This window comes from Balaenoptera ricei, chromosome 6, assembly GCF_028023285.1.
Source record: "Balaenoptera ricei isolate mBalRic1 chromosome 6, mBalRic1.hap2, whole genome shotgun sequence".
Taxonomy (NCBI): Eukaryota; Metazoa; Chordata; class Mammalia; order Artiodactyla; family Balaenopteridae; genus Balaenoptera; species Balaenoptera ricei.
This window is the reverse complement of record NC_082644.1, coordinates 54,170,005-54,196,625: the sequence shown is the minus strand read 5'-3', so window position 1 is coordinate 54,196,625 and position 26,621 is coordinate 54,170,005. Positions and strand designations below refer to the sequence as shown.

The following is a 26,621-nucleotide window of genomic DNA, read 5'->3' as shown; positions in this document are numbered from 1 at the left end:
TCTTAACCACTGCGCCACCAGGGAAGTCCCTGTTACACTGATTATTGTATCTGTTTTTCTGCCAAACCAGGTTGTTTTGATTACTATGGCTTTGTAATATAGTTTGAAATCAGAGAGTGTGATATCTCTAGCCTTGTTCTTTTTTCTCAAGATTGCTTTGGCTCTTCAGGGTCTTTTGTGTTTCCAAATAAATATTATAATTTTTTGTTCCATTTATGTGAAAAATGTTCTTGGGATTTTGATAGGGATTGCCCTGAATCTGTAGATTGCTTTATGTAATATTTTAAAAATTAGGTAATTAAAAAATATAAACATTTTTTTTAAAATTTATTTATTTATTTATTTATTTTTGGCTGTGTTGGGTCTTCGTTTCTGTGCGAGGGCTTTCTCTAGTTGCAGCGAGCGGGGGCCACTCTTCATCGCAGTGCGCGGGCCTCTCACTATCGCGGCCTCTCTTGTTGCGGAGCACAGGCTCCAGACGCGCAGGCTCAGTAGTTGTGGCTCACGGGCCCAGTTGCTCTGCGGTATGTGGGATCTTCCCAGACCAGGGCTCGAACCCGTGTCCCCTGCATTGGCAGGCAGATTCTCAGCCACTGCGCCACCAGGGAAGCCCAAAAAATATAAACATTTTAACAATGTTAATTCCTCCAATCCATGAGCACAGAATATCTTTCCATTTATTTGTGTCTAAAATGTCTTTCAACAAGGTCTTAATAGTTTTCAGTATAGAGATCTTTCAACTCCTTGCTTAAATTTATTCCATTTATTTTATTCTTTTTGTGGTGATTGTAAATGGGATTGTTTTCTTAATTCCCCTTTCTCCTAGCTCATTGTTAGTATATAGAAATGCAACAGGTTTTTGTTGGTTTTGTACTGTGCAACTTCACTATATTCATTTATTACTCCTAATAGTTTTTTGGTAGATTCTTTAGGCTTTTCTATATATAAAATCATGTCATCTGCAAACAGTGAGTTTTACTTCTTCCTCTCCAATTTGGATGCCTTTTATTTCTCTTGACTAATTTCTGTGGCTGGGATTTATATACTATGTTTCAGCTTCACCTTTGAGTATGATGTTAGCTGTGGGCTTGTCATATATGACCTTTATTATGTTGAGGTATGTTCCTTCTATACCCACTTTGTGGAGAGTTTTTTATCATAAATGGGTGTTGAATCTTGTCATCTGCTTTTTCTGCACCTACTGAGATGATCATATCATTTTTATCCTTCATTTTGTTAACGTATGTATCACATTGCTTGATTTGCAGATGTTGAACCATCCTTGCATCCCAGGGACAAATCCCACTTGATCACGGTATATGATCCTTTTAATGTATTGTTGGATTTGGTTTGCTAGTATTTTGTTGAGGATTTATGCATCTATGTACATCAGAGATATTGACCTGTAGTTTCCTACTTTGTGTGGTCTTTATCTGGTTTTGGTATCTGAGTGATGTTGGTCTCATAAAATGAGTTAGGAAGTGTTCCCTCCTCTTGAATTTTTTGGTATAGTTTGAAAAGGACAGGTATTAAATCTGTAAATATTTGGTAGAATTTACCTGTGAAGCTGTCTGGTCCTGGTCTTTTGTTTTTTAGAAGCTTTTCTATTACTGCTTCAGTCTCTGTACTAGTGATCGATCAACTCGGATTTTCTCTTCATGATTCAGTCTTGGAAAGTTGTATGGTTCCAAGAATTTGTCCATTTCTTCTAGGTTGTCCAATTTGTTGGCATATAGCTGTTTTCATATTCTTGTAATCCTTTGTATTCCTGTGGCACCCACTGTTATTTTTTTTCTTTTGTTGCTAATTTTATTTATCAGAGCCTTCTCTCTTTTTCTTAGTGAGTCTATCTAAAGATTTGTCAATTTTGTTTATCTTTTCAAAGAACCAGCTCTTACTTTCACTGATCTTTTCTTTTGTCTTTTTAGTCTCTATTTCATTTATTCCCACTCTGATCTTTATTATTTCTTTCCTTCTACTGACTTTGGGCTTTGTTCATTCTTCTCTTTCTTATTTTATTTTATTTTTGGCCACACAGCACAGCTTGTGGAATCTTAGTTCCCCAAACAGGGATTGAACCCGGGCCCTCGGCAGTGAGAGTGCAGAGTCCTAACCACTGGGCCAGCAGGGAATTCCCGTCTTGAATATTCTTGATATTAATTCTCTGAAGAGAAATTATTAATTTTGATGTTATCCATTAATTTTCCACCTTATGATTTGTCCATTGGGAATCTTGTTTTAAAAGTTATTTCCCATCTGTAGTACATGAAATTTTTTTCCTGAACGTTCTTCTGTGAGCTTTATATTTTACTTGTGATATTTAGGTTTTAAATCCATCTAAAGTCTACCTTTGTGTATGACTGTAGAGATCCAGCTTTATTTTTCTCCATATAATGAGCCAGTTTTACATCCTTCCTTCATTGATACATAGTGTCACCTTTATCATATATCAAGTTCCTATGTATACCTCATTCTGGTTCTCTGTTCTTTCTGTCAGTACTGTATTATTTTTATTACTCTGTATTTATGATGTCTGGGTGGTAGCGCAAGTTCCCCCTTACGGAAATTTTTTTCTTATAGTTACGTATTTTTGCATATAAAATTTTAGAGTAACTTTGAGTTCCTTAAAAAAAAATCCACCTGAAGTTTTCATGGGATTGAATTAGATTTATAGATTTATTTGGGGGAAATGGACATCTTCAGTATTATTCTCCTATCTATGAGCATGGTATATATCTCCATTTTTTAGATATTCTTTTAATAGAGTTTTAAATTATTCTCCATATGTATTTTTTTTGTAAATTTTTTAAAAAATTTATTTATTTTATTTACTTATTTTTGGCTGCATTGGGTCATCGTTGCTGCACGCGGGCTTTCTCTAGTTGTGGCAAGTGGGGTCTGCTCTTCATTGCGGTGTGCGGGCTTCTCATTGCGGTGGCTTCTCTTGTTGCGGAGCAGGGGCTCTAGGCACGCGGGCTTCAGTAGTTGTGGCATGTGGGCTTCAGTAGTTGTGGCACGCGGGCTCTAGAGTGCAGGCTCAGTAGTTGTGGCGCATGGGTTTAGTTGCTCCACGGCATTTGGGATCTTCCCAGACCAGGGCTCAAATCCATGTCCCCTGCATTGGCAGGCGGATTCTTAACCACTGTGCCACCAGGGAAGCCCTCTCCATAAGTTTTGTACTTTTTTTGTTAATTGTGTTTCTTAATCTTTTGTGGTAAGTACCTTATTTTATATTTTCTAATTGAATATAAAGGAACATTATTGATTTTCCTCCCTAGGATGTCATTATGGAAGATTTCCAACTGACAGCCAAGTTTAAAGATCTTTTTTTTACAGTAATACCCAAATGTATACCCCTACATTCTACAATTAATGTTTTACTTCACTTGCTTTATCTATCCCTCCATCCATCCACCAATCCATCTTACATTTTTATTCATTTAAAATAAGATGTAGATGGGGAATTCCCTGGCTGTCCAGTGGTTAGAGCTCCGCACTTCCACTGCAGGGGGCACGGGTTCGATCCCTGGTCGGGAAACTAAAATCCCACATGCCCTGCAGTGCGGCCAAAAAAAAAAAAAAGATGAAGACGTTAAATCACTTTTCCCACAAACACTTGAACGTTCATATAATTAACTAGAGTTCAGTATTTATTTACAGTTTTTTTCATTTAAGGTAAATTTGATTTGTGCAAAACAAAGCCTTATCAAGATACAGAACATTACTATCACTTTAGAAAGCTCTCTTAATGTCCCTTGCAAGGTGAAACCCTCACCCCATCCCCACCCAGAAGGAGAAAGAGAGAGAGAAGATGAAAATAAAATTCTGAATGAATAGAGTGGAGAGGAAATGACTAGAGACAAAAATGGAGATTCATAAGGGGCAGAAGGGTATTATAAACAATTATAGGTTAATACATGTTAAAATGCTGTTCTTTTTTTTAACTAAGAAAATTAAGGAAATATTTTGCTTTCCATCTTCCTTCATAGCTTTCTTTAGTGTCTCTCAAAAACTGAAGGGATCTTATATTAAACTATAATGACCTGCTCTAGACCTTTTCATTTGAAAAGTTTGGGACAAGAGAGGAAGAGAGAATGAGAGCCAGGAGAGTGTGTGTGTGTGTGTGTGTGTGTGTGTGTGTGTGTGTGTGTGTGTGTGTTTAAAATAGGCAGTATTTCTATGGATTTGTATAACTCATTAATGACTATTTTACCATAAAGTGATTCTAAATTTGATGAAATTTAAAGGCTTCTAGGATTTTTAAAGACTTTTTTGGGTTTTTTTGGACTGGTCCATATTTAGCTTTTTCCTGAAACCAAGTACCTCTGGTGACAGTTTACAAAGTGGAAGCATTACACTGGCAAGTGAACCTTTGGAGCACAAACCCATATCCAGTTCAGCAGAACCTGACCTGATCAACTTTATGGATTTCCCAAAACATAACCAGACCATAACTGAAGAAACAAGCTCTGCAGTTGAATCAAGGTACCATGGGGTTCAGAGAACTCTTCATTAAAAATTGGGTACCCTTGTAAAAATTCCATCTTTAAATACAACCTGGCTTACATAGGCATAAGCTCTGGTATTTTAAGAATTTAACCTTAAATGTTTACTACCATATATTGTTTAAATATCTAATGAATGGATCTGATGATAAATCATTTTTAACACTGTGTTTAATGTTTTACGGTGGTCTTTTACAAAAATGAACTTTTCAACAGTAAAAAGTATTTTCCCCTTCAGTGTAGTCATTGTCAGTTTCCAGACACATATTCTCTTTACAGTGAAGTATACCTTTTACTCTTAAATATTGAGTCAAACATTTTTTGAGAGCCTATTGTATGCTAAGCATTATGCTAAACACTAAAAATTAAAAAGTAAATAAAATCTGACCTCTGTCCTTAGGTGGATCATGGTCTGGTAGAGATTAAATACTTGGCAATGAATCTACATTACTTACTTACATGCATTATACATGTAAGGTGATGTATAGGTGATTTTGTTTAATAAAGATGAAATAATTTTTGAACAAGGCAAATGAATGGACACTTAATCTTTTTAAGATAATACCATAATACCTGTTATATACCATATATCCTCTTCCTACCCTTCATCAGATCATCCACTCCATCCTGTTTTTCTGACCAGTTTTACAAAAATACCTGAAGAAAATTTAATTCTTACAAGGCGGTACTGACTCTTCTCAGATATATTCAGTACATTCAAAATTCATTGTAGAAAATAGTCTAGCTCTACAGATTTAGATTTTTTAACACAATCTAACCACAGCATTTCTTCTTCATTTTTTTAAGTGATGAAATAATGAAAGCCAGTGGAGATGTCCAAACTATGAAAATTTCACCTGTGCCTAATAGTTTATCAAAACAAAATGTATCTTTGACTAGAAGTCACAGTGTTGGAGGTCCCTTGCAAAATATGGACTTTTCCCAGAGACCATTTCATGGCATTTCAACAGTTAGTCTTCCAAACAGTCTGCAGGAAGTTGTGGTATGTAACAGCATTATAATTATACTGTGTGTTCATGTTAAGTATTTATTAAAACAGCATGTAATTCTTCTGTAGTAGGTTTATTTTAATCACATGAAAAGTGATAAGAATTTTTCATAAGCAGACTAAGAACTTTAGAATTTCAAATATGTACACAAATAAACAGAAGAGTATAATGACTTCCTTTGGCGCATCATCCAGCTTCAGTAATTTTCAGCTTATGACCATTTTTCTTTCATGTATACCCGCATTCAGTTCTTCCATAGATCCATTTGAAGCAGATTTCAAACATCATATATTCCATTTGTAAATATTTCAGTATTTATCTCTAAAAGATAAGGACTCTTAAAAATACAATGTCCTTATCAGACCCAAAAAATAACAAATAATATCAAGTTATTCAATCTTTGTTCAAATTTTTTTTATCGAAGTATAGTTGCTTTACAATGTTGTGTTAGTTTCTACTGTACAGCAAAGTGAAGTAGAGTTCCCTGTGCTATACAGCAGGTTTGTTCAAATTTCTAATGGTCTCAAAAATGTCAAGTTGTGTGTTTTGTAGTTTGAGGAATCAGGATCAAATAAGGTCCATGCTTCATACTGGTTAATCTGGTTTTATTAGTCTTTTTAAATCTGTAGACTCTTTTTTTCCCTTGCACTTTATTCCCTTGCAATTTATTTGTTGATTACAACCCTGTAAATTGGTAATTGCAGTTAGAAGCTTGATCAGATTCAGGGTTTTTTTGTTCTTTTTTGTTCATTTGTTTATTTTTATAAGAGAGCTTCATCAGTAGTGGTATGTCCCTCCAACAGGAGACATGAACTATCTTTGTGATGTTAGCAGCTATTAACGCCTCAATGCCTAGATCAAGTTGTCCATTTGGAGCTATAAAATGATGATAGTCTAATTCTGTCATCTTTTTTATTATATGAAATATATCTGTAAAGAGAAACTAACCCCATGGCTTTTGTCTGGTTTTCCAAAGATGCAATTTATGATGGAAAGGCAAAATAAATATTTGATTTTTTTTCCTTTTATTTATCAGTTTTCAAAGTAACAAGTTGGGTTCCTAGCATTCTCCAAGGTGATCCATTATCTGGGGGGATAGGGTATCATTATGAACTCATTGGTTTAAACATTTATGTTTATATCCATTGCTGTTGTTATCCTTATTGATGCTTATATTATTCCTTCTTTGGTCAGCTAGAAGCCTCTACAAGTTGGTGCCTTAATCCTTTTGACACAACTCTGGTAGCCTTTTTATAATTTTTTTTTAAAGCTTCCTTGCTTTCTTATATTGCAAGATGTTTCATACTCATGTTATATTATTTCCTTCTCCAGACCTAGAATTAGCCATTTCTTTAAGAAACCTGGTTCCTTTTATAGGAAAACAGTATTTGGAGACCTCAATCTGGGCACTGTGGGTACTTGTTAATACTGGTCATAAACATTTTATTCTGACTATAATATGCACAACTTACAAAGTCTAGGTTGGGGTTTTTTTAATTCATTATTTCGTTTGATTTATAAAGTTGCTCTTTAGTTTTTGTTGCAATCAAATGTAAAAACAAGTTAGATACAGGTTTAAAAGGAGTCAAGAAATATTAACACAGGGACTTCCCTGGTGGCGCAGTGGTTAAGAATCCACCTGCCAATGCAGGGGACACAGGTTCAATCCCTGGTCCCGGAAGATCCCACATGTCACAGAGCAACTAAGCCCGTTCGCCACAACTACTGAAGCCTGCTCGCCTAGGGCCCGTGCTCCACAACAAGAGAAGCCACTGCAATGAGAAGCCCGCACACCACAATGAAGAGTAGCCCCCGTGTGCAGTGACTAGAGAAAGCCCATGTGCAGCAACAAAGACTCAACACAGCCAAAATAAATAAATAAATTAATTAATTAATCATTTTAAAAAAGAAATATTAACACAAAAAATTGCATAATCTGTTTAGAGTTTTAAGCGGAAGATAAAGTCACATATTTTTTGGTATCACCATTATAAAACATCAGAAACGCAAATATTTCTTATAAAAAATTGAAAAGGAAAAAATCAAACCTACATAGGCCGTTGCTGTTAATGTGATAGAGAAAAACTCATGTTTACAATAGGGTCTATTACATGGATTAATAATTTTCGTTTGTAATCGTTTAACTTAACGGTATTTATGATTAAGTACTTCTTAATCTTTATGTTTTCTTCAGGGTGTTCTTCTTTTATGTTTTCTTTAGGGTGTTCTACTACATGTAGTAATGGCCCTGAAATAATTGACTTTGAAAGGATAGAGAAGTATAATCTCATTGAGACATACTCTGACACATACATAATAACATAGATCATATTCACTTCTTTTTGTATTTCTATGTTTTTAAGGATCCTTTAGGAAAAAGACCGAATCCTCCCCCTGTTTCTGTGCCCTACTTGAGTCCTCTAGTGCTTCGTAAAGAACTTGAATCTTTGCTAGAAAATGAAGGCGATCAGGTGATTCACACATCCTCTTTCATCAATCAACATCCAATCATTTTCTGGAACCTCGTTTGGTATTTCAGACGTTTGGACCTTCCTAGTAACTTGCCAGGACTTATCCTCACATCTGAACATTGTAACGGAGGTGTACAGGTAGGGAATCAACTTCAATACTTATACTACGTTGGTGTTCGTTAGGATGAGGCTTAACTTCAGGTAGCAGGAAGTATACAACAATAGTGGCTTAAGTCATAGGTTATTTCTCTCTCACTTAAAAATTTAGATAGGTGGTCCAGGGATGGTATAGTGTTAGAGACTTGAGAGCCTTCTATCTTTTTGCTCAGCAGTGCTACCTCCATTTCCAAGTTTTATACCTGATCTAGGAGAGCTGACTCTACTTACAAGCTGTCACATCCACATTCCAGCCAGCAGTTAGAAGAAAAATGGATGGAGAAGAGTATGTCTTCTATATCTAGGGACAGTTCCTAGAGTTGCACGTAATCTTTTCATATGTATCTGTTTGGCCTAAACTTAGCTATATGGTCATTTCTAGTTGCAAGTGTAGCTAGAAAAGGTAGTTTTTATTCTGAAATATAATATTCCCAGCTGAAATTCTCACAACTTTATTTTAAAGGACTCATATTAGCCACATTTTTCAGATGATACAACTAAAAATTACGGAAGTTATTTTTGCTAGGTCACATACCTCATAAGTGGAGGGGGGCCAAGACCACAGTCTGGCTCTCTGACTCTGAAACTCCTGCTTTGCTTGAGCTGGCATCCCTGACTCCCCAGGAGACAGTGAGCTCCTAGAACTCCTTCATTTTATGATACTGAATGTCGAGAGATACCCCCAACCCCAAACATACATCAGGGGCACAACAGACTTTTAGAGTAGTATAAATTCTATTTTGACTCATTTATTTTAAGTAGTAGTCAGTACAACAAGATAGTAGAAACCATTGCACTTTCTCTTACCTTAAAATTTGTTTTGATGGAGGTTAATCTTTCTTGTGGCTGCTGTGCCAGTTACCAAGTTGTCATTCAGTCCTTGAAAGTCAGAATGAGAAACATGCACCTCAGAAAATAATAAGAACATTTGTAATCAGATATAAATAAAAATTTTTAAATTTTCACAGAATTTTAGGTCCACAATTTTGAAAGAACTCATCTGTTTTATATAATCAGGCTTTGCTAGGTCAACTGGTAATCATTATTATGCTTGGGGTACTAATACTTTCTACTGATCTTTTTTAGCTTCCCCTGTCATCTCTGTCCCAGGATAGCAAACTCGTGTATATTCAGCTGTTATGGGATAATATCAACCTTCATCAGGAACCAGGAGAACCTCTGTATGTCTCATGGAGGAATTTTAGTAAGTAAAATAGAATTAAAGCCATAAGAGACTCAAACTGGAAACAACCCAAATATCCATCCACAGGTGAATGCATACGCAAATTATGGTACAGTCCATCCACACAGTAGAATACTATTTAGCAATAAAGAAAAATGGACTACTGGGGGAAAAATAGAATTAAGGAGACAATTAAGGAGAAATTATTTTGCTTTATTTTTAAATCTTTCATTCATTTTCAGTATCTCAAGGTTTTTTCCATTTTAGTTCAAATTTTTTTGCTATTGTACTGACCCATTTATCAGGTCTCCAGCTGAGTTGAGTGGGGGTTTTTTTGTGATTCTTGTAGTTTATCTGTCAAATACTAATTTGGTTAGGTATTTGGAGAGTAAATTCTCTATAGTGGATGTGTTGGTATAGATCATAATTTCAATTATATGGGTACTAGTCTCAAAGATTCTGGCTTTATTTTTATTTATTTTTTATAAATTTATTTATTTTATTTATTTATTTTTGGCTGCATTGGGTCGTCACCGCTGCGCGCGGGCTTCTCCCTAGTTATGGCAAGCGGGGGCCACTCCTCACCGTGGCGCATGGGCCTCTCACTGTGACGGCCTCCCCCGTTGCGGAGCATGGGCTCCAGGCACGCGGGCCTCAGCAGTTGTGGCTCGCGGGCTCCAGAGCGCAGGCTCAGTAGTTGTGGTGCACGGGCCCAGTTGCTCCATGGCCTGTGGGATCCTCCCAAACCAGGGCTCGACCCCGCATCCCCTGTGTTGGCAGGCGGACTCCCAACCACTGCGCCACCAGGGAAGCCCCTGGCCTTACTTTTAGTTTTTGTATTTAGAACATATTTTTACAAGGGGTTTAAAGGGTTATCCAGTATTCAGAAGCCTTATGAGTCAGTAAGAAACCACAGACAACCCAGTAGGTAAGTGAGTAAATGGTATCAATAGGCAGTTCATGGAAGAAACATTAAAATGCTCTGTTCTATAGATATACAGTGTACAAAGCTGTTGGTACAATGATGCTTACTGCAAGATTATTTATAATAATGAAAAACTTAAGCAAATACGTAACAAGAGAATTGTGATAAATCCACACTATGAGATGTTGGCAACCAAGAAAAAGAGTCATTTGTATATAGGTTCCCGAAAGGATGGATTTTCGTTATATATTAAGTGGAAAAAAAAGGCAAGTTGCAGAACAGTATGTGATCTTTTCTCTTTTTTGTAGAAAAACGAAACCAAAAATATGTGTGTTTTTAATGTATGCAGAGAAAAAGGTCTAAAACCGTGTATGTCCCAGGCTGTTAACAGTACCTGCTCAGAAGAGGAAGGGAAAAGTTCACTCTGTGTTTTGTTTTGTTTTGTTTTGTTTTTGGCTGCGTTGGCTACTCTTCGTTGCGGTGCGTGGGCTTCTCATTGCAGTGGCTTCTCTTGTTGCAGAGCACGGGCTCTAGGCGTGTGGGCTTCTGTAGTTGCAGCATGCAGGCTCAGTAGTTGTGGCATGCGGGCTCAGTAGTTGTGGCTCATGGGCTGTGGAGCGCAGGCTCAGTAGTTGTGGCGCATGGGCTGTGGAGCGCAGGCTCAGTAATTGTGGCACACGGGCTTAGTTGCTCCGCAGCATGTGGTATCTTCCTGGACCAGGGCTCGAACCCGTGTTCCCTGCATTGGCAGGCGGATTCGTAACCACTGTGCCACCAGGGAAGCCCCCACTCTTTATTTTGTATTTTTACTACAATCTTTCACTACTTAGCAGTTTTTCTACTTAAGCTAGAATAAAAGAATCTGACATTTTCCCTGAAATATGCCAATCACAAAATTATGGCTAAATATATTATGAGCTATTTTTGTCTTTTTGTTGTTGTTTTCCCAGTTCTGATATTTGAATGCTTTTTAAGCAGAAGCAGACTAACTTTGAAATTTATGCTGGAAAATAATAGAATTATAACTGCCATTTCTTTAGTTGTTTTCCTGCATATCTTGAAATAGATAAGTGTTTTAAAATGTTCTATAATTTGTGGTGAGAATAAAATTTAGAACTCTCAAGAATAGCATTGTTTCTTTACTTGATTGGCTACTTTAAACAAAGAATTGGTATATAAATAACATTAAAAGACATAATAGAATTTAGTGGTGACTTTTGGAAAAGCAGTATGGGGAGCTACACAGTCCCATTTCTCAGCAAAACAACCATAATTGGTGAAAGTTATTAAAGAAAAAAAAGTGTCTACAGCTGTCAAGCAAATGAAGAAATATTTATTCAAGAAAATATATTGGGCTTCCCTGGTGGCGCAGTGGTTGAGAATCCGCCTGCCAATGCAGGGGACACAGGTTCGATCCCTGGTCTGGGAAGATCCCACATTGCCATGGAGCAACTAAGCCGGTTCGCCACAACTACGGAGCCTGCGCTCTAGAGCCCACGTGCCACAAATACTGAAGCCCACGCGCCTAGAGCCCGTGCTCCGCAACAAGAGAAGCCACTGCAATGAGAAGCCCGTGCACCGCAATGAAGAGTAGCCCCCGCTTACTGCAATTAGAGAAAGCCCGCGCACAGCAACGAAGACCCAACTCAGCCAAAAATAAATAAATAAAATTTTTTTAAAAAAGAAAATATATTAAATTTCAGTAAAAATGGTCAGTTTCTGTGGCATTTGAGCTACAACTTGCTGCTCCCCACCAGCCCCCAGTCAAGGGCTACAGCATCTCCCTGGGAAAGACAGGTTGCCAGCAGTTCTCATCCTCCCAGCCCTATTCAGTTCCAGGAGGAGAGGGAGGCTTACTTCCTCCACTCAGCCCCCATGCACTGCCAGCTTCAGCAACCCTCGAATACTGGGTCTCTGATTGTTCCCACAGTGTCTTGCTCATAAGGGAGAGGTTTTATGCCAGGAGAGGCAAGCTAAAAAATCAGAGGCAACTGCATCCCTCCAGTACCCCATTCACAAAGCAGGGGAATCATTCCAAGAGAAGGGCCGCTGTTCCCAGCCCCAGCTCCAGAGCAGTGGCTGAGAGGCAGGCCATAAGAAGAGAGCTCTGAAATTCTCCCCAAAGGAAATGACTTTATTTGGGACAGACTGTGGAGAAGTTCAAGCCTGAAAGCACTCTTGGAAAGAGTGGAGATTTTGGTGAGAAGGCCAGCATTAATTACCCTGATACAAAAACCAAAGACATCATAGGAAAACAAAACTAAAAATCTGTATCACTTACGAATATAGACATAAAGATCCTCAACAAAATACAAGCCAACCAAATCCAGCAGTTGAGAAAAGCAGTTGTACACCATGACCGAGTGCTGTTTACCCCAGGCATGCCGTGTTGGTTTGAAAATCAATTAATATAATATATCATATCAATAAAATAAAGGACAAAATCCATATGATCGTCTGAATAGGCACGGCTAAAGCACTTGACAAAATCTATTGCCCTTTGTTAAAAGCACTCAACAAGGGACTTCCCTGGTGATCCAGTGGTTAAGAATCCGCCTTCCAATGCAGGGGAGCAGGGGACATGGGTTCGATCCTTGGTTGGGGAACTAAGATCCCACATGCTGAGGAGCAACTAGGTCCATGCGCCACAACTACTGAGCCGGTGCGCTCTACAGCCCGCACGCCACTAGAGAGTCCATGCACCGCAACTGTGGAGCCCACGCTCCACAACGGAAGATCCCGCATGCTGCAGGGAAGATCCTGAGTGCTGCAACTAAGACCCAAAGCAACCAAAAAAAAAAAAAAAAAAAAAAAAAACCACCAAGCTAGAAATAGAAAGGAGCCTCCTCAACCTAATTATGAGCCTCTGAAAACCCACAGTTGGTATCATTTAATGGTGAAACACTGAATACTTTGCCCCAAGTACAGGAACGAGACAAAGATGTCTGTTTTCATTATTTCTTTTCAACATTGTACTGGAGGTTCTTGCTAGAACAATTAGACAGGAAAATAAAAGGCATCCAAGATGGAAAGGAAAAAGTAAAACTATCTCTATTTGCAGATTATGTCATCTTACATATAGAAAATCCTAAATTAGAAAATCCTAAGGAATACACACACACACCCACACACACACACAAAACATATGGAACTTATTTATTAAATAAGCTCAGCAGAGTTGCAGGATATAAGATCAATACACAGAAATCAACTGTATTTCTATATACTTTCAATGAATAATCCAAAAATTAAATTAAGAAAATAATTCCATTTATAATAGCATTAAAAATAATAAAATACTTAGGAATAAATTTGATAAAAGAAGTACAAAACTTATTATACTCTGAAAACTAAAAGTATTGTTGAAAGAAAGTAAAGACCACCTAAGTAAATGGAAAGAAATCCCATGTTCATGGGCCAGAAAAGTTAATATTGTTAAGATGGCAGTACTCCCAAATCGATCTATAGATTCAGTACAATCTATATCAAAATTCCAGGTGGCTTTTTTATAGAAATTGACAAGCCTATCCTAAAATTCATATGGATTTTCAAGGCCCCTAGAATAGCCAAAACAGTCTTGAAAAAGAAGAACAAAGTTGTAGGACTCATACTTCTGAATTTGAAAACTTACTACAAAGCTACAGTAATCAAGAAAGTAGAAAACTGGCATAGGATAGACATATAGGTCAGTGGAATAAAGTTGAGTTTCCAGAAATAAACCCTCACATGTACATTAACTGCCTTTCAGCAAGAGTGCCAAGGACCATTCAGTGGGTAAAGAATAGTCTTTTCAACAAGTAGTGCTGGACAACTGGAACAACATGCAGAAAAAATAAAGTTGGATCTCTTCCTGGTTCACTGCTAATTGGAATAAAAAATAGTGCAGCTGCTTTGGTGTAAATAGTTTCACAGTTCCTCAAAATGGTAAACAGTTACCATATGACACGGCAGTTGCACTCTTAGGTATATACCCACGAGAAATGAAGACACACATCCACATAAAAACTTGTACACTGTTTTTAGCAGCATTTTTCTTAATATCCAAATAATGGAAACAACCTAAATGTTCATTTTAACTGATGAATGGATAAACTATGGTATATCCATACAATGGAATATTATTTGGCAATAAAAAAGTAGTGAATACTGATACATACTACAAAATGAATGAATTTTAAAATATTATAGAAGCAGCAGCCACAAAAGAGAACAGAAAGTATGATTCCATCTATATCAAACAATCAGAATAGGCAAATCTGTGAAGACAAAATTAGATTAATGGTCGCCTAGGGCTGAGGGGTTGGGAAGATAGAGTGACTCCTAATAGGTAGATTTCTTTTGGAGGTGATAAAAATGCTCTAAAATTGGTGATGGTTCCCCAACTCTGTGAATTAAGGAGCAGTAGTGAAGTTGCAGATTATATTTGGGTTATGCTCTAAAATCACAACATAACATGAAAATCAAATCTATTTAGCAGGTAGAAAAACTAGGATCAAAACCCATAGCAGCCAGTATTTCCTCTTGTATTATAACAGAGAACTTTGCTATTTCTATGGTTGAACACAAATGAAATATTACTAGTTGCCTTTATTAAGGGGCTGGATTGTATGAAAATTATAGTAACTTGCTTTATGACAGACACTTAAAATGAGGCTGACTGGGGAACTTTTGGATACATAGTTCCATCTCAACTAATGTGGGTGTAATAAAATTGTATGGCTGCTGGGATCACCTACAGTATTAAAGTTTTCCCTTTTTCTGGGCCAAGCTCACATTGTTGATTTTGTGTATTTTTAATGTTACTGTGATTCAAGTATACCACTGAAGCACTTTTGTAATATATGAAATCTGTATAAATATTTGTTCTTAATAATTCTAGAATTACCCTTGTATCAATTAGGATTATATGCTACTGTATTTAATAGAAAACCACAGAATCTTAAACAGGTAAAGATTATTCTCTCACATGAAGAATTTATGAAGTAGACACTCCAGGACTGGTAGGCAACTCCTCTGTCATCGGGGACCCAGGCTCCTTATGCTTTGTCTGCTTTTCCATCAGGAAAGATTCATGGTCACAGGATGGCTGCTGGAGTACAAGATATCACATTCCAGCCTCAAGCAGGAAGCCCTAAGTTCAGGAAAAGGGCAAAGGGACAGGCCTCTCCTATCTGAAGAAAGCAAGAAAAATATTTTTTAGCTGGTCACATCGCTACATAATTTTACTTGTGATGGGGAGGTGGTGTTGAATAAAAAATGATACAAATCTGAAAAAAAACTTCTTTAATAATTAGAGTGACTAAATGTATTCTTTTACTGTGTTCTTATTATTAGATTCTGAAAAGAAATTGTCTCTCTTGTCAGAGGAACAACAAGCAACAAGCGCTTTAGTAGAAACCATCAGGCAGAGTATTCAACATAATGATGTTCTTAAACCCATCAACCTGCTTTCACAACAAATGAAGGGAGACATGAAAAGACAAAGGTAATCAGTATTTGGTACCTGATGCCACTCGAAATAATTTCATGGTATTTTAAAAATGATTTTTAAAACTATCTCTAGTTGTAAAAGAAACACTCATTGTAGAACATCTGATTGTCTTAAAAAGTGCTACCCAAATGCATTCATACTTGATCACAAACATAATAAAAATATCTGGGAAATAGATTAAATTTTAGGAGGTAATTCATTTATGTCTAAAATGTACTGAGTCTTTGTGAAAACATTACTACTATTCACTGGAAACCTATAAATGTGTTAACATTGATGTTATACATATGTACTGCTTGTTCAGGTCCTGTCACGCATCTTATCCTGTGAGATGTAAAAAAAAAATATGGGTTTAGGAGTAGAAACAATTTAGGAAAATGATGGAAGCAATGAATTACAAACGATATGGAGCTATCCTGATCCTCTTACTATTTATTGTCTGCTCACATGCTTGGATCAGTACTCATCCCAGTCTCAGCATAAGTGAATTTTGTGGTGGAAGCTTCAGAAAAAGAGAAATAATACCTTCTATCAAACATAAAGTGTTTCCAGGTGCTCTTCAAGTTTCTAGTCATGGCATCTTTGAAGATAGTCTCAGAAATGATAGGACAAGAATTCATTATGAAAATGGACAGATCCTTCTATAATCTCAACAGTTGAGGTAGAGGTTATCTCCACAGGCTAAAGGGCAGCCACTTTCAAGTATCTGTAGTTGAAGGACAGGGAAGGAGTATTAGAAATGACATATTATGGCTTCTGAAGCTTCTAAAGAAAGCTGCATGGAGCATCATCAGAATCAGCATTACTCTTTCATTTTTTTTTCTGTAAATACTCAAATCAGTTCATAAGTTTCCCCTTTTTTTAACAAATGAGCCACGAATCTCATTTTTAAGGTTTTCATTTGTAATGTTTTTATGTTCGCACATCAAATAAAGGTGATTTATCCTTTACTGTTGGGTTAAGTAGTAGAGACCACACCATCTTTCATACTGTTTGTGTCCAAGGGTTTTAGACCCCTAACTTACTTAGAAATTCATCTCTTTTGTCATGTGGCAAAAGTCTGCTTTTGTAAATTTGAATTAGAAATTAGAAAAGTTACCTATTATATTGCTAAATAATTACAATAAAGTTAAAATAAGCCATTTTTAATTATTTCGAATGTGAAGCTTTATGCCCATTAACTTTTAACTTTTTAATTTGAAATATAAGTTTGCAGGAAATTGCAAAGATAGTACAAAGAGTTCCGGGGACCCTTAACCCAGCTTCTCCCAAAGGTGACATCTCATAACTGTAGTGTAATGTCAAAACCAGAACACTGACATGGATGGATACATTACTGTTAGCTACAGAACCTAATCATTTTTTTCTTCTTTTTTTTCAAGTATAGTTGATTCACAATGTTGTTTTTTTTCACCATTTTAAAAAACCTTCATAGGGTATTTTTATGCTCTTTGCCCATTAATTTTAAAATATTTGTTTTATAGGAGTTTATACAGAGAAATCCTCTTCTTATCATTAGTATCTCTTGGAAGAGAGAATATTGATATTGGTAAGTTCGTCAACTGGGGATTCCTTAAAGGGGGTTTAAGTCTTATTTCCTAAAGAAACTTTTAAAATTCTAATTGCTATGGGCAGATACTCCATTTGCCTTTAAAAAGATTTCTGCCTTTAAATATGCAGTTTAAATATGTATATAAAAATGATTTGACTACCATTTTTAAATGCATAGCTTGGGTTTTATTATTAAGAAATACCAACTATATTTTTGAAAATATCTTTCAGAGGCTTTTGACAATGAGTATGGACTTGCATACAATAGTTTATCTTCAGAGATTCTTGAAAAGTTGCAGAAAATTGATGCTCCACCAAGTACCAGTGTGGAGTGGTGCAGGAAGTGTTTTGGAGCACCTCTCATTTAAATAAGATTCACTAGATTTTGGACACAGAACTGGGGGAATAGATTCAATCTGGAGACATTCAAGGTTTGTTTCAAATTACGAATTGGTGAACACTGAAATGAAGTTATTCTTGGGACAATAGATAATGAAATGTAATTCATACTGAATCATCTCAGAAGGTAAAAATGCCACTAAAATGCCCTAGGGTTTACTGATGTTGAAGATTTACAATTTCTGAACGGTTTTTATCTGCTGAAAATTGGTTTTGCATTTCTCAGTATTTGTAGCAGTTCGATAATGAGAAACCATATTCATTCTTGGCGTTTTGTCTATATCTGAAGCTATTGAGTTTGGGGAATGGCAAATTAATATAAACTTGCCTAACCCCAAAACAAATGAAATCTCAATTATAAGAGCAACTATTTGTGTATTGTGTATATACGTGTGGCTGTGTAGGTGTGTATCTACTCAGCCATATTATATTTATTAAAATTCTTAGATTGCATGTTGCAATAAAGTTTTCTGAAAGGGGTTCTCCAACTATTAAATGACTACTACTAAATTCATATGTAGTCATTAATCTCAAAATTATCTGCCTTGTCTTTGACTTTAAAATTAATATATATTTTTACCCTTCATGTTATGTATTAGCTCTCTTAATGGATTGTATCTTGAATATCCAGTTACTTCCTTTCATCCTCTTCCCAGTATCATGTTAATTTGCAACAGCTTTAAAATTGGAATAAATGAGCCAGATAGTTTAAATGAAATTAATCAGCTTCATAATTTACAAAATTAAAATTCTTGTGTATGTCTTTGGGCCTGAAATTGTTCAGGCACATAAATTGTTGCTATTGGTCACTTTTAAAAACCTGTGGGATAACTTGCACTGCACACAGAATTTTATTCTTGTATAAAATTTAGATTTGTACACTTATTATTTGTGCATTTGTAAATACTGTTTTTTAGGTTGAATCAATTAAGTCTTAAAACGTTAAAGCTTATTAAACTTGTTGCCAGTAGGTTTAAGAAAATCATGACCTCACATGCCTCACTCTGACATTTATCATGCCTTTTGTTAAAACACCCCTTAGGGACAGTAAATTTGCCTTATTTCTCTGCATGCATGGTTTGAAAAGCCAATGATTGTGTGTGCTTGCTTTTACAGTAATTATGCAGATGACTAAATCAGTTGGTAATTATTTCCAAATGGTACAGTTAACAGCACACATCTCCTTTCGCCCTGCTATAATCTTTTAAAAATTGTTACTATACCAGTCTTCCAACATTTCAGGGTTAATAAGACCTATGCAGAATCCTAGTTTCAATTTATTGTGAGAGTGCTAAGTGAAAGAACTTGTCAGAAACTGTGTACAATTCTCATTGCCTTAAAAATGGATCTTTTGCACTGTCTCAGAGAGTATATTTTTGCAACTTAAGACGTGGTACTAGTTTTAATACTTAACACTTATTGCCCCAACAGAAAGTTTGGAATTACTTTGCATATAAAAAAAATCAAGGTTGAATAAAATGAAAATTTCTCAAGTTTGCTGTGCTTGTCTTACATTTTTAAGGCTCCTGAAGTGTGTACAGTAATTCAAGCTTTTGTGATATTCAGAATTCCAGTATCGCCTGTTTTCCCACTTCTCTGTAGTTCTCAGTAACTTGAACTAAATTACCAAAGCACTTCCCACTAAAACAACCCTGTGATTTGTATTAAAATTGCTTAAAGGCCTTTTCTTGCACCTACCACAAAAAGGGGAGTAAAAATTTATAGCAAAAACAGACCAAAAAAAATAAATTTCAAATCATTATCTATAGATTTAGAAATATCTAGAATGACTGTATGAGACTTAAATCCTGATTAACTTCTGAAAGCTATCTTTCAAATTACTGCAGATTGTTTAGCATAACCTTACACTGGTTTTAGATTTGGTATTAACTGCATTTCATAGATTGATTATAGCAACCTGCACAGTTAATGAGTTAACAGTCATAACAAGTCTGACATACCTTTGGGATATTCAATTGTTGCCCTTTTCATTTCTGGTATACACTAGTAATATAGGGTTCAATGTCTTTGCAATGTTAAACTCTTAAATCTGCCAGATTTCATAAGCTAGTATAGTCTAGGCCCACCTTACTATCTGTCCACTGTAGTGACTGTACTCCTCAAAATAAGAAAGCAGGGTGGTTCTCATGTTTTATGCATTAGAATCAACCAGCTACTAGTTAGAATTCTGGGCTTACACCAGACCTGCCTTTTGGCCTGTTACCCTCTAGGATTCAACTGTAGTGTCAGTCCTTCTGGCACTGGGTATCTTTTTTTAAATGCTGTAAGTTCAACTTCTAACTTTGTCAACTGCCAATTAAGACTTTAAGACTTTTGTAACTTTTTAATACTACATTAAGAGATACGGGTGCTGTTCAGCAGAGAGTAACACAACATTGTAAATCAACTGTACACAAATTAAAAAAAAAAAAAGCTATGGGGATCTCCTCTATGAATCTTGCTTCAGGGCTGGCATTATTATTGGCCTAACCTGGGAACTTATTAATGACTGTGGGGCCCCAAACTACCGAATCATAATCCACTTTTTAGCCAGATCCCCAGGTGATTCTTATGCACACTTTAACTGAAGCACTTCTTCAGTCTCTACATGTTACAGCCACTTGAAAATTTTACTCACCTGTGGTTAATATATACTCTTGCAAAGGAGCCCCTTTTAAAGCCTAATGTGCCTTCTTTCAAGACCCTGCTAGTCTATAATGGTTTGAATGAAGGTTCTAACTGCAATTACTATAGAAACCAGACATAGTACATTAGAAAAAGTATACTTTGGGGCATTCCCTGGCAGTACAGTGGTTAGGACTCCACTCTCACTGCCAAGGGCCTGGGTTCCATCCTTGGTCAGGGAACTAAGATCCCACACCCCACAAGCTGCGTGTTGCAGCCAAAAAAAGAGTATACTTTCTCTGTGCATCCTTCACTGATGCAAGAGTGTTTCTAAAAGGAGGTACAGTCAACTCCTTCGCAGTGTGAAATATAATAAAAACAGGTAGAGTTGAAAAGCTTTGTTAATGCATTAAATTTGCACTGGTTTTAAAAGCTTTGTCAACTGTTTTAAAATGGTATCCATTAACTATGCTTTTAACAAGTTATCCTTTTTACATATGATAAATGTCCGTCTTCACAAGGGCACTTTTCATGTATCATGTATAGATCTTTAAGAAAAACTGTATTCCTCAAAATAAAGTGTATCAAAGATTAATAGTCCTAGTCATTTATTTCCCCTGTATTGTTCCCATGCCTTGCTAAAAAGCCAATGAACATGCTAAGAGTCCTTTCCTGAGCCACCCACCAAAGAAACTGTCCTGGCCATCTCTTCCACTATCAATCACAGTTCAGTCTCAGTGTCTGAATCTGAAGGATTATCAATCACTTTCAGGTATCTCTTGCAGACTTTACCTACCACTAGATTATACAGTACCTCCTCTTCTATAAGTTTCTCAACCTTCGTTTATTTTATCATCAATTAAAAGTCAATAAAGGAGATGTGATGTCTGATCTTATTTATTTGTTACTCTTAGAACATCTCATTTTTGACTGGACTCAGACTTAGAAGTAGAAGCTCTCAGAGAGGACAGCCTCCGTCTCTTGGCAATCTGTTCCTGGCGTTTTTCTTTGGCCTCCTAAACAAAAGCAAAAAAAAAAAAAAAAGCACAGTTAAAGCTTATCTGGATTAAAAATGCAAATCCAAAGCGAGGCCTATCCCCCCATCCCCCAACACACGCACTGAGGACTTACCTTCATTCTCTTGGCCAAAAGTTTAGCATATTCTGCAGCCTCTTCCTTGTTTTTCTTAGTACGCTGTTTCTTCAGAGCAATTCGCCGACGTTTGTGTTGCAGAACACGTGGAGTAACAAGACGCTGAATCTTGGGTGCTTTGGTCCTAGGTTTCTTACCTAAAAATTTAGATAATGACTCAATCACTTCAATAATACCCTTGTTCAATAGGACCCACATTTACATTTTTAAAGCATTAGAAAGATTCAAACTCAGTAGTTCCTATGAAAACTTATTTGTATGAGACAGTTTACTAGGGACCAGTGTTTTCCTATACCAATAGCTTGGATGTCAAGTTCAAGATCATACGTAAATTCAACAAAGTGATAGGTTACTTTGCTGAACAGCTGGAAGTCATACCCCATACTTTTTTCTGTTCACTTTGATTTCCCTTCCACAATTACACTGTCTTGGGAGGATATTATATCTCTCTGTACCGTAAGACATATGAGCATTATTTTAAAACAGTATTAACCGCATATTTAACTTGTCATGAAAACTAAGTAAACCATTAACTGCATCCCACCATGCTCTTTGAAGTCCCAATTAGTGCTCATATTTCTATTTTTCAAGACAGAGGCTGCTTATCTGGAGTGAAACTTAACATTAGAATGAATGAATGAATTTATTTGTTTGTTTGTTTGGTGGTGCTGCCCGGCTTGCGGGATCTTAGTGCCCCAACCAGGGATTGAACCTGGGCCACCACAGTGAAAGCAAGAGTCCTAACCACTGGGCCACCAGGGAATTCCTGAGAGTATCTTCATTTAGCCTGTCTGATTTATAATCCAAAATCCTCTGGATTATAAATCTGCTTCAGAACAGCAGTCTTTTCAGATGCAATGATTTTAGTTTGTGGACACCTTCTGGGAGCAATAAATGCTTCAGATAAATATTCTAAGACTAAATGCTCAGTTCAGGTTCTGCTAAAATAAAAAACACTTTGGAATTATAAAGAAAAAAAGAACCATGTTAACAAATGTCTGTTAAGTAGCACTTAGTACACTAATGATATTTCCAGGAGTGCAACTACAGGGAACTACCATATATTTGCCAGTTACTTCACTGAAAGTCATACCTGGCACACAGTAGGTGTCCAAATATTTCATATGAGTGACCAATGAGCACTTACCATATACCAGGTATTAGCTTATTTAAGCCCCCAGTCCTGAAAACCAAAACCCAAACAAAATTTTTCAGATCTGTCAGGAAAACCCAACCCAGAACTAACATGCTATTTATTCCACTTATTGTAAATATTCATACAATTTACTACAGAAATATCATTACTGAGCATTGCTGCTGCAGACCTCACTAGTGATGGGTTATGTTGCCTAATAAACAATATACCTTCTTGGGGCTTCCCTGGTGGCGCAGTGGTTGAGAATCTGCCTGCCAGTGCGGGGGACACGGGTTCGAGCCCTGGTCTGGGAAGATCCCACATACCGCAGAGCAACTGGGCCCGTGAGCCACAATTGCTGAGCCTGCGCGTCTGGAGCTTGTGCTCCGCAACAAGAGAGGCCGCGATAATGAGAGGCCCGCGCACTGCGATGAAGAGTGGCCCCCACTTGCCGCAACTAGAGAAAGCCCTCGCACAGAAACGAAGACCCAACACAGACATAAATAAATAATAAATAAATTAAAAAATATATATATATATACCTTCTTAAAATATAGAACACCAAGGTTCCTGAAAAAACTAAAAATTGAGTTCCCATATGATCCAGCACTCCCACTCCTGGGCATACATCCAGAAGACAAAACTATAATTCAGAAAGATACACGCCACCCCTATGTTCACAGCAGCACTATTCACAATAGCCAAGACAGAGAAACAACCTCAATGTCCACCGACAGATGAAGGGATAAAGAAGATGTGGTAGGCATATACAACGGAATACTACTCAGCTACAAAAGACATAATGCCATTTGCAGCAACGTGGATGGACCTAGAGATTATCATACTAAATGAAGTTACAGTAAGACAAATACCGTATGATATCGCTTACATGTGAAATCTAAAATATGACACAAATAACTGTACGAAACAGACTCACAGAGAACAGACTTGTGGTTGCCAAGGGGGAGGGATGGATTTGGGAGTTTGGAATTCAGATGTAAATTATTATACATAGAATGAGTAGACAAGGTCCTACTGCATAGCACAGGGAATTATACTCAATATCCTGTGATAAACCATAGTGGAAAAGAATATGAAAGAATTTACATACATGTAACTAAATTACTTTGCTGTACTGCAAAATTAACACAACATAGTAAATCAACTACACCTAAATAAATTTATATACATATGAAAACCCCAAAACCCCAAACACTTGTTCCCTGGTATTTTGAATAAAGTTTCTTTCCAACTTCTAATTCTCACAACTCTATTGCTATGCACATTCCAATTGAAGTAAACGAAGGCCAGAAGTTAAAGCAACTTAAGTGGATGAACGCATGTATTTCTTTGGTAAACACAAAAATTAGAACCACTGATATGGAAAGAAAGCAAGTGTGGGGGGGCGAGAGCACATTAAATAACAACCCCAGAGTTTTGTCATTCTTTCAACTCCTAACCCCAAAGCAACGAACTTAAAATGTCTCATAAGTTATCTCTGAATGAACTTATACATCAGTGAACCAAAGGCAAATTTCCAAGAAAAATTCTATCACTCTAGAGGGCACTGGATATAATAAGGATTCATACCAACTGCACATCTTGACACTCTCTTCCTCACTATTTTCCTAAAAACTCAGATTCTAGGTAACTAGTAGACAGATTTTTATCTTCTAACATGCACACAAAATGCTACGACGAATCAATGAAACTAAGCAAGCCCTAAACTGCACAATCCCCCGTACCTTCTTTGTTTAGGGGCTTTCTCACAACATACTGGCGGACATCATCTTCTTTAGAGAGATTGAAAAGTTTGCGGATTCTGCTAGCTCTTTTGGGCCCCAGGCGACGAGGCACAGTAGTATCAGTGAGTCCAGGAATATCCTTCTCCCCTGAAAGAGAAAAATGAACAGACTTTTAATTCAACAACCTCCTTACAAACAAGAACCCTAAATTGTTCAGGCATTGCTAAAACAAGTCCACTGGTCCAAACTGTGGATACTGCAAATCAATCAATCAATCGACAATCAGCTTTAAATCAGTGTGGACAAAAATTAACTCAAGAATAAAAATCTCACCTTTTTTTACAATGACCAAATTGAGAACGCTCAGATTGGCATCCACAATGCAACCCCGTACAGATTTGCGCTTTCTTTCTCCAGTCCTCCTTGGTCTGTAACAGGAATGCCCCTTACTCAGTAGCAGGCGGACTCGGCCATGGGTCAAGACACCCTGCTTCATGGGGAAACCCTGTTTGTCGTTCCCACCACTGATTCGGACCACATAACCCTGGAAGAGAACACAATGACACATTACAGAACAAAAGACTGTGGCCTCCAACGAGTACACTTCATTAAGACCAATTTGAAACCTAAGAGCTTTCTCTCTGGTCACTAAATTTTGTCTATACTTCCAATTTCCCAAGTTTAATTAGCAAAGTCCTTTCAATCAAGTTACTTCTAGCCGATGCTTTACCAGAGTTAACAGCCCTTGGGGGAGAAACACTATGTTAAGGAACAAAGCATCAATGAACCACAAATAAATCAAACAACCCTTCTTGGCACTTTTCAAAAAAAAGTGGAGACCATTAGCTCGCAGGGCAAGAACTATATATTTTTTCATGAACATAACCCTGCCAGGTGACAGCTCCACGTTATAAAGTGACATCTGGAAGTAACTAAACCCAAGGTCAGAAGACAGAACCCGAGTTTGAACCCCATTACATTTGCCAATTACCAGTAGCGTTTACCATCTCTCTTAAATATTCTAACAATTCAACTCGGCAGTCCGTCAAGGCCACTTTTACCTTCCATTCTTCACCCAGAGCGTCAGCAGCAACTTCTGTGGCCATACGCTTCTCATAAAAGGTACGAAGTTTTCGTTCATCGTCCACTTCAATGAGTTTCTGGCAGCCAGTGGCCGGGAAAGAGATGTTCAGCTAAAAATTAAACGGGGGGAAAAGAACTTCATGAACATCGCAGAACCACTACAAAGGTTATTCCACTGCAAAAAGCCTTTCCTGTCACCCACACACAACTAACAGAAAATCTGATACTACTCACTAAAGCATGTGTGTACGTAAGACCGCTCAAGACACACTGCACTAAAAGTAGAACACATCTTTCAAGCCTCGAGGAATGACGCCAGGGCGAAGGGCGCTGCGCAGCCGTTCACCCTCTCGGAGCAAGAAGCCTGACCTACTTGCCGCCAACCGGGCAGCAGGGCCGCCTCTATCCCGGCTGGGGGGCAAGACGCCACCATGGCGCTCCCAGCCCGGCGCAGCTCCAGCTGCAATCGCTCGCCATCCGCTCTCCCAAAGAGCTCCGGCCCCAAAAGAGCGATCCTTCTCCTGCCTCAGGCCCTTCTCCATCCACAGCCAGCATTCTGGAGCGCAGCGCCGTATTCTGGGGCTCGATTCACGTTATTCAAACCTAGCGCAACACCCGCCACCAGTTCCCACCTTCATTCTGAAGCGCCCGAACGCCTCCGAGGCGCCACGAAAAAGAGACCCAACTTCCGCTTAGCCCAGGTCACATAGGCTCTCCCAGTTCTCGCGATACGGTCAGACGCCTGGGATAGCGGAAGTGAGCGTGGGTAGGCGGCACTTCCGGGGGTGGGGCTAATCAGCGGTTGGGAGGTGGAGTCAGTGGGCGGTGTTAGTGAGGCGGCCCAGGTGTAGTTCCGAAGATTAGTCTCTCCGGTGTTTGTTCTTTCCCCCGTGGTTCTGGGTCAGAGAGCAGCCCCGCTCGGTCCCGGCCTCTGCTTCTGATGACACCAAAGAGGGAGAGCGGGATCGGAGTTCGGCTCTCCTGGGCTGTCGTGTACCTCAGCCTCCGTCCGAAGATTTCCATTTAGGAGCGTGCCCTGCCCTGGTTCCAGCTGTTAAGAACAAGACGCCTTGAAAGCTGTGCTTTGTTTTTTCCTTAAACACTCGGTCATCCGCTTGTCCTCTAACCGCTGCAGTCATCGTTCTACCACAGAATGATACACTCAGCCACCCTGTCACCCAAGCCAAAAA

The 26,621-nt window shown here is 37.8% G+C and overlaps 2 protein-coding genes and 1 long non-coding RNA gene across 7 annotated transcripts in view; 1 reads left to right on the top strand and 2 right to left on the bottom strand.

Annotated features, from left to right (window-relative positions):
* The window catches only part of DENND4C (DENN domain containing 4C), a 131,925-nt gene extending 111,057 nt beyond the window's left edge, over positions 1 to 20,868 (top strand). For 3 of the 5 annotated variants that reach the window (XM_059924660.1, XM_059924656.1, XM_059924655.1), the window contains 7 exons: positions 4,303 to 4,485; positions 5,313 to 5,508; positions 7,879 to 8,124; positions 9,229 to 9,346; positions 15,585 to 15,735; positions 17,226 to 17,290; positions 17,524 to 20,867. In XM_059924660.1, coding sequence (XP_059780643.1) covers positions 4,303 to 4,485; positions 5,313 to 5,508; positions 7,879 to 8,124; positions 9,229 to 9,346; positions 15,585 to 15,735; positions 17,226 to 17,290; positions 17,524 to 17,660 — 1,096 coding nt within the window. In that variant the 3' untranslated portion in view covers positions 17,661 to 20,867. Of the gene's footprint in view, positions 1 to 4,302; positions 4,486 to 5,312; positions 5,509 to 7,878; positions 8,125 to 9,228; positions 9,347 to 15,584; positions 15,736 to 17,225; positions 17,291 to 17,523 lie in introns of all 5 variants that reach the window. The other 2 variants (XM_059924659.1, XM_059924657.1) reach the window with 2 other exon arrangements.
* LOC132367042 (uncharacterized) lies at positions 2,809 to 10,330 on the bottom strand. Its single transcript, XR_009503653.1, has 3 exons — positions 8,950 to 10,330; positions 3,429 to 3,555; positions 2,809 to 3,115 (listed from the first exon to the last, which is right to left on the bottom strand). It is a non-coding gene; the product is annotated as an uncharacterized LOC132367042 (long non-coding RNA).
* A 322-nt stretch (positions 20,869 to 21,190) lies between the features above and the next one.
* On the bottom strand, positions 21,191 to 26,168 carry RPS6 (ribosomal protein S6). Its single transcript, XM_059924661.1, has 6 exons — positions 26,064 to 26,168; positions 25,410 to 25,541; positions 24,682 to 24,892; positions 24,349 to 24,495; positions 21,448 to 21,605; positions 21,191 to 21,332 (listed from the first exon to the last, which is right to left on the bottom strand). The coding sequence occupies exons 1-6, from the start codon at positions 26,067 to 26,069 to the stop codon at positions 21,237 to 21,239; spliced, it is 750 nt and encodes a 249-aa protein (XP_059780644.1). The 5' UTR covers positions 26,070 to 26,168; the 3' UTR covers positions 21,191 to 21,236.
* Positions 26,169 to 26,621: the final 453 nt, after the last annotated feature.

Bases quoted from the DNA above. Each gene is read 5' to 3' on its own strand.
- RPS6 (XM_059924661.1), bottom strand. The intron at 24,496-24,681 runs GTGAGATTTTTA...TTTCTCTTTCAG, and splicing joins TTTGGTCATTGTAAAAAAAG to GGGAGAAGGATATTCCTGGA. The intron at 21,606-24,348 runs GTACGGGGGATT...CTAAATTTTTAG, and splicing joins AAAGCCCCTAAACAAAGAAG to GTAAGAAACCTAGGACCAAA.